The sequence below is a fragment of the Aspergillus fijiensis genome (genome assembly GCF_003184825.1).
Source record: "Aspergillus fijiensis CBS 313.89 unplaced genomic scaffold BO72scaffold_52, whole genome shotgun sequence".
Classification (NCBI taxonomy): Eukaryota; Fungi; Ascomycota; class Eurotiomycetes; order Eurotiales; family Aspergillaceae; genus Aspergillus; species Aspergillus fijiensis.
Genome location: NW_024469028.1, coordinates 136,470 through 151,675, shown reverse-complemented (window position 1 = coordinate 151,675; position 15,206 = coordinate 136,470). Strand labels below are relative to the sequence as shown.

Sequence of the window (15,206 nt, the reverse complement as noted above, 5' to 3'; positions counted from 1 at the left end):
TATTGGTAGCTACAATCTGATCTGTTACTGTAGCGTAGCTGTACCGAATGCTGTATCCATGAGTAGACACGTGCTGATAAGATAAGACCCCCCGTCGCCCGCCCTCGGGGCTCCATCTTCCAACTGGCACAAGCGATGATGCTATGGCAATACTGATAGCAGCGCTACGATCATCAGTGTCGGCTTCCTGCCAATAGTCAACGCTGATGAACTGTACTATGTGATTGAACTTATTTGCCTGTTGCTTTTTAACCCATCGCCGCAATCCGAAGCCCCAATCTCCATCATCCCCGATAAGGCCAGATCGTCGCATGCGACGCTCCGAGACTCGGGCCAACCTACCAAAAGTCATTTCTATAGAGCTCCATCAAACTCAAGATGGCCCGCCAGAATCGCATTCTCACTTCCCTACTCGTTCTGGCAGGTGCTAGCTCAACTGTAGGGGCTAGCAAAAAGTCGTTCAGTGTCCATGATGACCTCCTAGCCTTCCCCCAGGTGCGCTTCCTGACGCTCCTTCCTCGGCCCCGAACTCCCGAACCTGCCTACTAATTGTCCATATTCACATTATAGTTCCAGGTCCTTTTCCCCGACGAATACGTCCTAGAACCCCAGGCTCGGGAGCTTCTTGAAGGCCACAGCAGTCTTTTCTCCTTCGAGAACTCACAAGAAGGAATCTCGGCTCAGAAACGCTCGCAGGTCTATCTCGGATTGAACAACCATGACTTCGACCAACAAGATGAATCTCCCGATAGCCTCGACACTGGAGATTATACCCTAGAAGAGATGATTCTCGGGGACCAGCGATACCTTTGCCAAATACCGCAGGTGCAGCTTGACGAGCGGGTCAATGGGACGGGGAACGACACAGCCGAAGCTGACGAGCAAAAGGAGCTGGCGCGGGCCACGGACCGTGGTCTGGAGCTACTGCGCGAGATGGAAGGAAAGTGCATGTACTATATCTCCGGCTGGTGGTCCTACTCGTTCTGCTACAAGGAGAAGGTCAAGCAATTTCACGCTCTCCCGTCGGGCAGCGGGGTGCCTAATTACCCACCCATGGAGGATCCCACGACGCAGTCGTTTGTTTTGGGCCGATTCCCACTGGGTGGTGGGAAAGGTGCCGAGGAAGAGGATGACTTCGCACATACGGGAGAATCTACGCACAAGAAGGCGACCGCTAGTACCACTGATGTTGCGGAACTCCAAACTAAAGGCGGATCTCGCTACCTCGTCCAGCGCCTGGATGGTGGCACACGATGTGATCTGACGGGACGACGTCGCAAGATTGAGGTCCAGTTTCACTGTCATCCCCAGTCGGCAGACCGTATCGGCTGGATCAAGGAAACAGCTACCTGCTCGTACTTGATGATCATCTACACGCCCCGGCTGTGCAACGATGCCGTGTTCCTTCCACCCCAACAGGATGAGATTCACGAGATTGAGTGCCGGCAGATCCTCACGCCGGATCAGGTATCCGACTGGAAAGCGTTACGGGAGGCCCTCATCGCCCAGGAGCACGCCGAGGATGCCGGCCTGACGCAGGAGCCCTTCCCAGTTGTGGGTGACATCGAAGTTGGGGCGCAGAGATTAGTCGGTTCGGAAGGCAAGAAGATTGAGAAAGGCCGAGTTGCGTCGGCGGGCGAAGAAAAGGTGGATATCGTGGCCAAGCGTGAGAATGGACAAGTGTACCAAAGGACTCGCGAAGAGCTGCTGAAGTACGACATTGACCCGGACAAGTTGGAGGATCTGAAAAAAGGCGTGGACGAGATGGCGGAAGGCAAGGACTGGAAGCTAGAATTGATCACAGTCAACGGCGAGCGTCACTTAAATGTGCTTCTGGAGGAGCCCGAACAGGCGCAGGTGGAAGATGATCAAGGGCCCTCGGTACACGTGACCTCGTTTGGCCCCAGCGATGATCAGTATAAGCTAGAGAAGCCAGGCAATGAGGCTGCAGACTCGAAGGCAGCAACCGCAGAGGGTGCTGCAGAAGAACCGTCCGACAAGTCGGACGAGCCAGAGAAACGACCATCGTCGGAGTCAGATGCCTCCGAAACGGGGAGCGAGGAGGTATTCAAAGACGAGTTGTGATTGTCCATCACATTTTGTGGTTCCCGTCTGCTCAACAGACCTTTTTTTGATCATTGTTTTCTTGTTCGTTATGTTTTTTTCGCCTCCCAGCAGCACCTTCGTGGTAACTAATGCTGGTTGTACAGTTCTAGCCCTATATCCATAGCCTCTTGCATAGTTGATAGCACCGAACGAAGGATAAATTTATCTGCATGGCAACGAGGCTTCTGATACAATGTAACGAAGGCGTACAATTATCTTAAGCCGAGGCAAGCCTGAAAGGAGCCCAATTGTAAAGGAAGTTAATAAAATGTGGAGACGTCATGGAAAGAATTCTTCCAGACGAATGCCCAAACAGGCTGGGCGGCAGTCAGGGGTTGACGACGATGGCATCATTGGGCTTGTAGCGCTGATATGACACGGTTATTTCCCTCTGGAGGGGCATATTCAGTGGTAATGTGCATTTTATATGCAATGTACTGATTCTTTGTTTTTTTTTTCCCATTGGGATTCCCTCACCTTTACTCCTGACATCTTCTAAGGTTGTCAAACGTGGGAACGAAAACGTAACCGGTTCCTGTTTGTGCCTTGGGCCTCAGGCCATCAATGATGGAGAAGTGATTGTACGGAGTGAGTAACTGCGTGAGTATCGCAACAACTAATTTAGTGCCAAGGCTAGCCTGGATCCCTCCACTCGGACCAGTTACGTACCTGTTCACCACCACCACCAACTGTCCGAATGCACCCTTCGTTAACTTGACCTCCACAGTCACCACCACGACCACCACAAATCTAACCCTTCTAATTCTTCCTTCACCTTTCTCCTCTGCCTTCTTCCTCCCCTTCCTCTCTCTTAACCTTTTCTCCCTCTTCCACCTTTCACTTCTTTATCTTACTTCCCACCTGACGCTGCCCGCTGCGGCCGCAGCACACCCCCATTTCCCCCCCCCCCCTCCTCCTCCCCCCTCCCCAGCCCCCTCCCCGGCTCCATTCAACCTTTCAACCTTGACGACAACCCACCATGGGTTTCCTCGGCGTCTACACGGTGATTTACGACTATGAACCCCAAGGGGCAGGAGAATTAGAGCTTCGCGAAGGCGATCTGCTCTGTATTCTAGAAAAAAGTGAGGAGGACAGTTGGTGGAAGGCCAAGAAGAAGGCCGATCGCGACGATGAGGATGAGCCCGAAGGTCTCGTTCCGAACAACTACGTCGAGGAGGTAAGCTCTCATTCCCTGGCTCGATAGTCCATGCCGATAATTCCGCCAATCCCGACCCGACCTACTTGGGTGTTCTTTCATCGGGCTATGCGAACGATTCCCGTTATCCGGGTGTTCTCGCCTTCAGGGGTAGAGCGGGTGCGGTGGAAGGCGCGACAACACACTGTCCGGTATGAACCGTATTGATGGCTGACGCTCTCATTCCCGACTCACAGGCTCAACCTACGCACACAGCCAAGGCACTCTACGACTACACGCGCCAGACAGACGAAGAGGTCTCTTTCTCCGAAGATGCTGACTTGATTGTGTATGACACCTCCGATCCCGACTGGACGCTAGTGGGTGTCAATGGAGATTTTGGCTTCGCCCCCGCAAACTATATCGAGATCGTGGAAGATGCAGGCCACGCTGCTGCCCCTTTGGCCCCATCGCATGTACCGGATGAATATGAACCGGAACCGGAATATGAACCTGAACCTGAACCCGCGCCTCCCACGCTTCCGCAGCGACCGGTCGTGACCGCGGATGAGGTGAACGAGGCTCGCGCCCCTTCGCCAATCGACACCGTGCAGAACCCTGCTGCTGCTGCCATTGCCAATATCATCCACCAGCAACACGCCTCCCCCGTCGAGTCTGAACCACCCCGCACTGTACCTCCGCCACCTCAGCCGGCGCGTCCGACATACGAACCCGAGGAGGACTATCGCAGGGAACCTTCGCCGCCGCCGCCGGCTCTTCCGCAGCGTCCCCCATCAGAATTCATCTCATCGCCTGTGCGCGTAGAGTCGCCTCGCGAGCCCGTTCAGCCCCGACATGTATCGCTCCGAAGCAATGATAGCGAGGGCCACGTGAAGGAATCTCCTCCCTACAACAGAGTGGGCCATCCTACTCCGCGTTCCCCGTCGGGTTACCATATTTATACTATCAACGAGATGGTCGAGGTCATGGGCAAGCGAAAGAAGATGCCCACGACTTTGGGTATCAATGTTGCAACGGGAACTATCTTCATCTCGCCAGAAGAAGAAGGTGCAGTGCAGGAGTGGACGGCGGACAAGCTGACCCACTACTCTATCGAGGGCAAGCACGTCTTCGTGGATCTTATTCGCCCCAGCAAGAGTATTGATTTCCATGCTGGAGCGAAAGATACAGCTCGTGAGATTGTTTCCGCCCTCGGAGAGATTTCGGGTGCATACCGCGCCGAAGGACTCCGGGAGGTCATTGCCGCCGGCACCAGCGGAGGTCAGAAGAAGGGCCAGATTCTGTATGACTTCATGGCGCAGGGCGATGACGAGGTGACGGTGGCAGTGGGCGACGATGTCATTGTTCTCGATGACAGCAAGTCGGAAGAGTGGTGGATGGTGCGCCGTCTCAAGAACGGCAAGGAGGGTGTGGTTCCGAGTAGTTACATCGAGATTACAGGTACCGTCACCAGCCCGCCACCGGGGGGTGCTGAACCAGGCTTGTCCACAGTGGAGAAGAACCGCATGGAAGAAGCACGTCTCACAAAGGAGGCGTCCCGGAAATCGAAAACCGACTCGATGGCGGCGGATATGCGAAGTCCGGAGGTATGTTTCGTGCACGCCATGGCACCATTCTAAAGAACGAAGAGATGCTAATATTGCTCTAACGCCAGAAACGGGACAGCAAATCTAGCCACAAATCGAGTAAGTCCTGACTAGTCCGTACAAATGTGTCTACGATTGACCAAGCTGCACAGAACCCGATCCTACGAAGGTTAGACAATGGACCGACCGCACGAAGACTTTCACCGTTGAGGCCCAGTTCATCGGGTTGATGGACGGTAAAATTCACTTGCACAAACAGAATGGGATCAAGATTGCCGTGCCCATCATGAAGATGTCGGTAGAAGACCTGGAATACGTCGAAAAGCTGACTGGAGCCTCTCTGGACGAAGACAAGCCTTTGTCTGACATCAAGCGCCGTTCTCAGCGCATTGAGCCCGAAAAGACTCGAAGCTCGTCTGACGGCAAGCAGAATGGTGCTTCTTTCCAGCAGTCTGATTACGATTGGTTCGACTTCTTCCTGAAGGCCGGTGTTGGCCCTCATCAATGTGAACGGTATTCACAGAACTTCATCAAGGACTCCATGGATGAGGGAATCCTTCCGGACATCACCCCCGAAGTCCTGCGCACCCTTGGATTGAAGGAGGGCGATATCCTGCGGGTAATGCGCTACTTGGACAACATGTTTGGCCGGACAGGTGCCAAGTCTAAACTGCGTAACGTCAGCTTCGGAGGCGAGGAAGTCATCGACGAGGAAGGGGCTGGCGGCCTTTTCTCTGGTCCTGGGGGGATGCTGCGCAATAACACTCGGAAAGGCAGACCTGCACCTAATACGCCAGCAAGCGATGTGGTTGACCCGAAGGCCTTCGAGCAGAAGGATGGCTCGAAGCCTGCCGAGCGCAGTGACACTCCGCCTGCCTCTGCAACTGCGCCGGAACCATCAGTGCAAAAGGGCTTCGACGACGATGCCTGGGAAGTCAAGCAACCCAAACAGGCTCCCACCACTGCTGCTCCCGCTGCGCCGGCGACTACATCAAGCCCCCCTCCGGCTGCGTCTACACCGACTACGAGCCAACCTCCGGCTGCACAACCGCTTACAGGTGCAATGGCAGAGCTCTCTTTACTTCAGGCTCCCCTTCAACCCACCCCGGCGCCTGCCCCCGCGCCTGCGCCTCAGTCGCCGCCCGCAGCGCCACCGGCCATTCAACCTCAACCCACCATTCAACCTCAGCATACGATTCAGCCTCAGCCTACCATCCAACCTCAGCCCACTGCTGTGCCTGCACCCCAACTACAGCCGCAGGCGACGGGTGCTTCACCTAGTTTCTTCGCACAGCTCGGACAGCCACAGGCCGCTCAAGCCTTCAATCCTCAGGTAACCGGGTTCCAGTCGGCTGCAAGACAGCGTCCGCAAGCGCCACAAACCCCACTGGGAGGCAATTCGTTGCTCCCACCCCCGCCTCAACGACCTCTCTCAGCCCCTCAAAATTTCCCTCAGCAGCCGAGCTCATTTGGGCCCCCTACACTGCAGCCTCAGCTGACTGGGGTTCCTCAATCGGGCCCGCAGATTGCCCCGCCGGGTCAAAGCTTGGCCGAGCTGAATCAACAACGGTTCCAGCCATCCCTGCAACAGCCTCAACCGACCGGATTCATGCCGCAAGCTCAACTCCAGAACGGGCTGATGCCGCAGCCAACCGGGTTCCAGCCGCAATCGCAATTTGGAATCCAGCAGCAGCAGCAGCAGACTGGCTATCCTGGCTTGGCACCGCAACCGACCGGGTTTGGAGGTTTCCAGCCACAGCCGCAGCAGCCAATGCAGACAGGCATCAATTCGGTCCTGCCGCCGCCTTTGCAGCCTCAACCCACTGGCATGAACGGTTTCAGCAGTATGCCATACAGTGGACCAGCTCCGCCATTGCCACCTATCCCTCACCAGCCGACTGCTACACCACTGCAGCCCCAGAAGACTGGCCCCGCCCCTCCCATCCGATTCGGTGTGAAGCATGACGCTCCTAAGAAGCTGGCCCCGCAGCCGACAGGCCTCCGAGCCAACCTTGCGCAAGCTAGTAAGTTCAGCCTTCAACAATGACCCCACACTTGCAGATTTCTGACCAGTACACTACTTTCTAGCACCTACCAATCCGTTCGGGTTCTGATCCGGATATGTACATACACTTTTCTTCTTGGCGGCATTCCTATACAACCACGCTGCTCTTTCTTGCTGGCGGGAATGGCATGCACATCGCGCATAGACGATGCCGCTTTTATCTAATTCCCTCTTTTCTGCGACTCCCACCGCTACTACGCGTATGGGACGTGGCTTGGTCCGTCAGATATATGCAATGAGTTCAGAAGCGATGTTTCGACTCTCGCCTCCCTCACGCCGCTTTCTTAGAATTTTCGTCTCGTACCCCGGTGCCGGACTCTATATGTAATTTTGGACGCTCGATGTCAATCAGTTGTCTTTTAGAGGACAATTCTGTTTAATGTGTGAACAGTAGTTGCCCGCTCGAGAGATAAAGACTGATCGCTCGACCAACCAACCGCCTTTCCCTATATATGATTCTGGTTCCCTTTACTCTTCTCCCACCTGTTTTCATGATCGTGCTATTTGGCCCTGTGTTATGGTCTGTGTATCTGCTTGTTTGATTGGAGGTGCTGCGTTCCCTATCCCATTTTCCTTTTCCATTGACTTGATATTGTCTTCGCAAATGTGGTTTGCTGTTTTCCGCGAAAGTCTGATTCGTGGCTACCCCCCATGGGCACCCTTATCTGGTTTCTCCCTTGCCACGCTACCATCTTTGCCATTCATGTACGGTACATATAGGTTGTGGTCCGACAGAATATGGAATATTGTTCATCTACCAACGACTTGAGATGATTGATCTATTGTATGGTACGGTAGGCGGCATATCCGTCAGTCAGTGGCGGATGCTTGACCTGGCCGATCTGCCGTCTTCCCGTGTGGCGTTCCCGCCGATAACTATAACTATAAGTAAACAAGTCTGGTTCTGGTCATCACTTAGTTTTCTTAGCTTTCTTTCCGTACATAGACGTTTCAAAGACTGGTTCTGCTTTCAATGCTATATACATCAGGTATCTTGTCTCTGCTACCTGAATTGCGACACGACCATCACATTCAGGGGTTTACATGAGATCGGAGGGCCACGTGAGCCCATAAAAAGAAGATACAATGGAGGTCTTTAGAATTACATGCCCTCCGGAGAAGTTGAGCAATTTTGGAGTCATGTTTCGATTTAAGACATTTCAAGACAGAGCTTAAATCTGACAGTGGAGACACCTGCAGCTGCACCCGAGTCCCTGACGACAATACCCAAATGACTTGAGTTTATTATCCGTAGCAACTACAGCTGAGCTGCTTGACTTGCCCTAACAACCCCCATTTAACTTTGGGCGCCATCCGGTTTTTCGAGAAGGCTGTTGATCAACAAGCCGACTCTCATTCGCTGAATTTCCGTTCTTGTAAAGTGTCATTGTCATTCATTTCTGGTGCTTTGCGACTGTATCTCACTCCATGTTTTCTTTTTTGAACCACGCCAATCCACTCCACTCCTGTCCGATTGCTAGCAATCGCACGATCGACAACGACAACAACGACGACAGAAGAAGAAGAAGAAGAAGAAGAAGAAGAAGAAAAGCAAGATGCGCTACACATACATCACCCTCGCCCTCGCCCTCGGCAGCATCGCCGCCTACAGCCCCGACTCATGGACCTTCGGATACGGCTTCTACCTGGGCCCCCCGGCCCACGGCCAGATCACCAAGGCCACATACTCGATCGCCGCGCCCGGAGTCCCCCAAGGGACGACGGTGAAGGACCCCCGCGACGAGGTCTGGACCTCCATCTGGATCGGGGTGTCCGCCACGCAGGGCGACGCGAGCAACAGTCTCTATCAGCCGTTGTTCAATTGGTCGCCGGACCAGAAGTCCCAGTATGTTTACTTTTCGGTTCTGCAGTGTGTCTATGGCATGGTGTTGCTGGGATTCTGTCCCGGTGTTTATACTGTTGTTAAGATGAGGCGAGAAGTGTATGTGTGGAGAGACGCTGATATGGCGTGTGGTTTGTGTGGAACGTAGGGGCTGTTCGGCTGGAGCGGAGGAGTGGTGCGTGGCTGCTAGTACGTATACTTCGGGTGAGTGTCCCTGGCCCGTTTCTTTATGTGTCTCTGCAGAATCCCAGAGAGTAGATGGCTAAGTGAATGAAACCCATACTAGCCGGCCAAGTTGCGCAGCCGTACGTCCCCGTGGCGAAGGATGCGCCGGTCGATTTCGAGAGTCAGTTGATCCACCTTTTCCATCTACACGTTTGGCCTGCGTCAGCGAGAGAGAGCAACGAAACACCTCCGAACTGACCACCACCCTCCAACCATCGGAGCTCACCCAAGAGAAACAGTCACCGTCCAGAATCAGAACCAAGTCCACCAATCCGTCCGCATCGCCGACACCCTCGTCTCCCAGCAGACCGACCCCCTCACCAACCCCCTGCAGTACCTCTACTCCGCCGACGAATGCTACACCGGGTCGGGCACCTGCGGCTCGTTGCCGGGCTATAGTGCGTCCCTTGCCTTGCCTGCTCTTGCCTCGTTCTCCGCTGCCTTTGTCACATCTCTCCTCTCTTTCCCTTTCTTCTATACTCCAGTGGAAAAGAAGGTGTCTTCCCAAATAGCTGATGAGCTCCTGCATGCTAGGCTGGACCAACATCACCATCGTCCTCAGCGAGGCTGACCCGCTGTTCGGGCAGACGCTGTCTTTGGTGGGCGCGACGAGTAGTCCTCGCGGCTTCTCGACCGCGGATGGGGGCAGTACGTGGCATGCGGAGGCGGTGGGGATTTCCGTGGATGATTTTGGGGCTACGCATTAGGGGGGTTTCTTTCTTTCTTTCTTTCTTTCTTGGGTTAGGTTGTGGGGTCAGGGGGAGGGGGTTGATTGTGGGGTGTGGTGGGAATGATAGAGAGTTGTGAAGGGGGTGAATGCGGGGATTGGGCTTTGTTGGGGGGCTTGTATACGATATACAATTCGCTGTATAGAGTGGAAGACTGGGTGGAGGCGTGGCGTTTGTGTCGTTCTCAGATGTCTTGTCTTGTGATTTCTGCCCCTAAAGGCTCGCAGGGTTGGCTGTTGCTGTTGGGATTAGATTGTATGGAGCCAGCATCAGGGCTCCAATGGACCTACAGCCGAGCCTGATGCTGTTTTAATATCACATGATCTTCCAAACAGGAGGAGACGGTGCCTCTATGTAAATGCATGGATTCGCTATCTGCATGAAGGTAGGTATGTACAGACAGAAGTAAAAATAAAGAGGATATACATGGAATCGACCCCAAGCTAATCGTCTGAACGCCAGGTTCCAGATCCAAAAACGCCAGAAGATGGGAGTCGGGCATGCTATGTTCATGAAGATGTCGTAAATAACCTGTCCCAATAGATAGGTGGTAAAAAGTGATGGCGAACGTGTGTAAGGTGTACACCGAAAAAGATAACCTCCCCAAATCTAGGCGTCTTCCCAGAGACCAAACACGGGAAGATCCTCAGCCATATACAGAAGGCCATTGTCCGGCATAATCACATCAGACAGCGGCGTATGGCCACCCGGGACCTCAGAAGGCAAAGCGCCAGACGGGATGGTCCCGCCGGGGGAACAGCCGATGGGAATCCCCGTCGTGGTGAGCGTCGAAACGGCCGTATCGTATGGAAGAGGAGGTGCGCCCTGGGTGCCATACAGGGTCTCCCAAATGTCGTTATCCACTTGGCCTGGAGCCGCGGTGGTGGCCGTAGTCATGTTGGAGGGATGAGGTAGTGTTGGTCCCCCGGCCACTTTCTCGGGAGAGAGCGGTGACAAGACGGCTGCTGGATCGCCGCGTCGGCTTGACGGAGTATTGGCATCTGCTGCGGCCGAGGGCTCATCCGAAGTGCCGACCTGGCCGAAAAGCTGGTCCACTTGACGACTACGGCGCTCCATCCACTGACGATTTCGTCGACGGACATACTCGGCCACCGCCGCGCGGAGATACTTGATGATCTGGTAGAAGCGACATGCATGAGGATCATGCGGCACGAACAAGCCAAGAAATCGTTCGGCCTTTTCCATCCCCTCCTCCAACGGGAGTAGGTTGTCGTAGTCTGCAAAGAATGCTGCGCCTAGCACCACAGCTGAGTTGAAGACGGAGTTAATCAGGAAGGGCAACCGGCGAGGGAGATTGCTGTAACGAGCAAGACCATCCACAATGTTGAGACCTCGTAAGGCTGAGTAGACGCATGCATCGGCAAAGAGTGCGATCCGAGAATTGGTGGTCCTGGTGTCGCCGGAGCTTGTAGAATCAGATTTACTTCGCACATACTGCGAGACCCGAAAAACAAGAAACGGACGAGTCAGAAGAATGATCGACCAGTAGTACGACCCGAATACATGCGCTGCGGCTAAGGTTTCTTCTAGATTCTTTGATTCTAGTCGTTCTGTCTGCACCTGCAGAAACATAGGCAGGTTACGGACCCAGGTTCGATGTTGGTTCGAGATAGCATCAGCCACGGTGAGCGATACTACCTGCCGCATATAGACTTCGGTCAAAATCCGTTCGAAGATGCGGCACAAAGAAACGACGGTCATAGATAATTGTTCTTCCGGTTCGAGACGCTGCTGATCCGCCGGAAGACCATCGTCGCGAAGGTCATAATCGAAGTCCAAGGTAGCCGGCGGCCGTCCTAAAGAGGCACTGAGGTAAAGGTCCATCATACGAAGACTCTTCCAGACGCGCTCGCGGGCCCGTCGCTCCCGAGTGCAGAACAGCGAATTGGCATCTTTCCTATGGATACCAACCGCATATGCCGCCCGGAGCGCGATGCCAAGGTTCATGAAGGCGCCATTGCGCCGACACGCACCTAGCATGTACATGGATATCAAGACATAGGATTGAATAGTGTAGATACTGGGGGTTTCGGTGAATGCAGAGAACGCTAATTGACGTCCACTGATGAAGTATTGTTCTGCCAGGGTCTGGTTGGTGTCTGACACCTGTGCGCCAATCGCGAGCACCAGGTAGAAGATCGAGCTGACCGTGTCTTCGTCACCAGTAGGGTTTCCCACCCAGTTGGCAAGGCGCGGGTGAAATTCGTTGAGATCAAAAAGGTCTAGCAGTGGGCTGGTAGCAAGAACGTATTGACGCGCCAACCGCTGGGCCTCCTCGTTGCTGGGAGGGGCGATCAAGGGCCCTGTCTGTGTCGAAGAACTATTTTGGAAAGCCTCCAGCATTGAATGTCGCGAGTTATCTTCCGTGAAATCACAGCGGCCGATCGACGAGGAGACGATGCGACGGACGCTCTGCAAGAAGGATAAGCTTGCAGAATCACCAATGTACATGAACTTTCCCTGTCCGTCACGCAAAAGCCTAGCCACCTTTGGCACCGGCGCTGTGCCATCCTTATCGTCCGCCACCTGTTGTTCCAATGTTGCACTACGGTCTTCGAGCGAGTTCAGAAGTCGGTCCATGGCCGTCTGCCGCTGCGGGGTTGGGACGAGGTATTCGCTGAGAAGCATGGTCTCTTTGGGGGTGTTGCTTGGCTTGAGCAAGCGGGCGGGTTTGTCGGAGAAATGACATTCGGATTCTTTGCGACGTTGGACGCAGATTGTACATGGCTGCTCTCCGTTGCATTTCTGCTTCCGTCGCTTGCAACTATCGCAAGCTCTCCTGCACCGGAGTCGAGCACCGGGAGCCGTGCTTGCCCGCGGCATGATGAAGCATGTATTCAGAGGAGCTTGAATCGAGCCGTCGAGGGCGCGAGATGGCGCTAAAGAAAGGATGCAAGGCAGGTAGGCAGGCAGGTAGAAAAAAAGGTGAGGATCCCTCTAGGCTCTAAGAGTAAGCAGTAGGCTAGCTAATTAGATCGGCTAGCGATGGGCTTAAGCTGGAAACCCAAACTAAACTAGTCAATAGTGGCGTGCAACATCTCCTGTTCACTAGCTCGGGCAATCCTCAGAACCAGTGGGACGCGTGAAAGCTTGCTGGGAAGCGAGATCGACACCACAGGCAGCATTGCCTTTTTGTTTTCCCCGAATTGCGGTGGAAAGTTGGGAAAGTTGGGGTTCGGCGGAGAAGTGAGCATAGAACCAGACGGAGAGAAGAGGGGGGAGATGGATCTTTCCGTGCATGACTCAGCTGCACGAGGCGAACTTGGCTGCATCGGGTAATGACGTGCGCTCCCCCCGATCAACTTCTCCTTTACCTCCGAGCTGGAAATCTCCCACTAATGGAGACGTCCAAGTACAATTTGCACCAGGACAATGATCCCGACCAGATGCACGTACATTAGTTCAATCTGACTACTACTACTATGTCAATACCCTGATTAGCCACGCCACCAACCTCACATGACACTCATTACTCAGGTCGGAAAGAGACAATCTTTCCCCAAGTGTCGGCCGTGCCCCAAATCCCATGGCGCAAACACGATAACTGCACAATCTGACTGTGGTCGACAAACAAGTTGACATCAATGCCGAATTCTCGAATGTACCAGTTGAAGACCTTCGGGTCTGCTGCCTCGAACATGACGCCTTCCGAGGGAAGCTCTTTCATGATCTTCGATACCACATCGGTCCGCCACGATCCCACATTCTCGGTGATGCCCTCCGACTCGATCATCAAGCGCTCGACGCCTGCGTCGAGGAATTTTCGGCCCAGGTTCACCAACTTCGACGGATCAGACGTGCCTATAGCTTCCAGCCCTGCCGCGGGGGTGTCGCCCCCGGCACCGAACTGAATCCCTAGCTCGGGCTTCGCTTTCAGCTTGTAGGAGTGGACCTTGTCAACGAGGCGGAGCCAGTCGTCTTCGGGGATGGATAAGAATCCCGATGAGAGCTCGATGACATCGAACCTAGAGTAGAGAGAATGGATCAGATGTGTTGCAGAGACGAGGTAACTGGGCTTGTTTACTTGGGAGTATACGCACCCAAGGTCCTTGCACTTGCGAAGGTACTTATCAAACACGGCGTTTGCATCGGGATGAGTGAGTAGATGCTCAGCCCAACCGCCCTAAGGAGTGTTTAGCTAGCATCCAGGAAAACAACAGTATCATCTATCCCGGCTTACTGTGGAGACATAGACTCCGTGGTCGTGAGCGAGATCAATTAACTCCTTCAAAGGCCTTTCTGGGAAAAGAGAGAATGACCCTATTTGACTGGCTTAGCCTCTATCGTCCAGGAGCAAGCTGAGTAGCTGGAGCTGATTACCTCCTGCAAACTTCAAGCCGTCCACATGTGTTCCCATGCTTTTGGTGGTAGTTGTCAGCAGCAAAATCTCTCCAATGCCTACACGGTCGAGCGGCTCACGTCTCCAGCACATCTGCTAGGTATCGTTTCCCCATGGCCTGTACTTCTAATCAGCTCCTTATTGGTCCTTAGAAGCACACGACACTCCAGATATGCTAAGGACTACGGCTGGATAACCGGCATACAGTATAGTATGGGCCCCTGATTTCGGTAACACCCTTGGTCCTCGGTTTGGGCGGTCTGGGGTTTGACCGTACAAACCCGAATCCATTCTTCTTATCCTGGAGCAGCGTGATCTCTTTCTTTGCCGATGTGGATGAAGAATAACATCTTGTGGGCAGTACCGGCACCGAGGCTGAGGCGCTGGGAAGCTGTTGCAACGCAAAATTGATGTTACTTCGCAAAGTGGAGGCAGGAGCGATGCGAGGGAGCGGTGCAAACATATTGAGGGTGAGTACTGATTATACAGAAAGACTAAAGCTATGTGTTGCGAGACAAGAGGAGTATGGAAGTGGATTTCTCAAGAATCAATTGTGTACGGGCTTTTGGTTGCATTGAAGATTGACTGACGTAAACAAGATCTCATCCTCCTCCTGGGTGAGAGGCATGGCGTGATTGGCTCGAGGGCATGTCAATCAATCAATTGTATGGGGGTTTCTCTACCTAACCTACCCAGTAAACACCGATCCAAGAGTTTTGGGATCTTTGAGTCTAGAATGGGAGAACGCAAATCTTCGGACAAAGGAGCACAGTGTAACGAAAGTGGGGAGTGGTTTAACAATAGCAGCTAACGCTAGCATGACGTCATCAGTAGGAGACAAGTCCTCGGTCAATTTCCTGGCCCTGGAGGAAAGATGCTCCTTTTAATGATTTATAAATCATCAAATGATAACTAAGGGCCAGAACTTAATGAAGCTACCCCAAATCACAACAAGTACTTCTCACGAGAAACAAGCTTGTCTCTCCTGCTGCTATGCTGTACTTGGCAGGCACCCTGGATCATCAGGGCGGGTCAATCCCTTAGTCTGAGAGTCTCCATTAGTCAGTAAGGCCGACCGAAGGGTCTTTCAACGGATTCGGATCTAGGCCGCGGCGCTGAACCTTGGTGGTGAGCCGG

General features: G+C 53.7%; 4 protein-coding genes across 4 annotated transcripts; 3 read left to right on the top strand and 1 right to left on the bottom strand.

Annotated features, from left to right (window-relative positions):
- Positions 1-131: 131 nt before the first annotated feature.
- On the top strand, positions 132-2,273 carry BO72DRAFT_488467 (PRKCSH domain-containing protein). Its single transcript, XM_040948044.1, has 2 exons — positions 132-495; positions 571-2,273. The coding sequence occupies exons 1-2, from the start codon at positions 379-381 to the stop codon at positions 2,083-2,085; spliced, it is 1,632 nt and encodes a 543-aa protein (XP_040798128.1). The 5' UTR covers positions 132-378; the 3' UTR covers positions 2,086-2,273.
- Positions 2,274-3,085: 812 nt separating this feature from the next.
- Positions 3,086-6,962, top strand: BO72DRAFT_461558 (cytoskeletal protein-binding protein SLA1; the record flags this gene model as incomplete). The annotated part of the gene is made up of 5 exons (XM_040946526.1): positions 3,086-3,283; positions 3,499-4,848; positions 4,917-4,947; positions 5,001-6,872; positions 6,937-6,962. 5 exons carry the CDS (start codon positions 3,086-3,088, stop codon positions 6,960-6,962), a joined length of 3,477 nt encoding a protein of 1,158 aa, XP_040798127.1.
- A 1,215-nt stretch (positions 6,963-8,177) lies between these two features.
- BO72DRAFT_517183 (uncharacterized protein) lies at positions 8,178-9,688 on the top strand (the record flags this gene model as incomplete). Its single annotated transcript, XM_040949621.1, has 5 exons — positions 8,178-8,759; positions 8,905-8,960; positions 9,043-9,102; positions 9,221-9,379; positions 9,516-9,688. The coding sequence occupies exons 1-5, from the start codon at positions 8,470-8,472 to the stop codon at positions 9,686-9,688; spliced, it is 738 nt and encodes a 245-aa protein (XP_040798126.1). The 5' UTR covers positions 8,178-8,469.
- A 382-nt stretch (positions 9,689-10,070) lies between these two features.
- On the bottom strand, positions 10,071-14,697 carry BO72DRAFT_479733 (coma-domain-containing protein; the record flags this gene model as incomplete). Its single annotated transcript, XM_040947594.1, has 8 exons — positions 10,071-12,494; positions 13,204-13,695; positions 13,771-13,853; positions 13,911-13,990; positions 14,051-14,088; positions 14,150-14,187; positions 14,275-14,419; positions 14,660-14,697. The coding sequence occupies 8 exons, from the start codon at positions 14,695-14,697 to the stop codon at positions 10,319-10,321; spliced, it is 3,090 nt and encodes a 1,029-aa protein (XP_040798125.1). The 3' UTR covers positions 10,071-10,318.
- Positions 14,698-15,206: the final 509 nt, after the last annotated feature.

Coding starts and splice junctions, on each gene's coding strand:
- BO72DRAFT_488467 (XM_040948044.1), top strand. CDS start 379: ATGGCCCGCCAGAATCGCATTCTCACTTCCCTACTCGTTCTGGCAGGT. Junction 496..570: donor ACCTCCTAGCCTTCCCCCAG/GTGCGCTTCCTG, acceptor TTCACATTATAG/TTCCAGGTCCTTTTCCCCGA.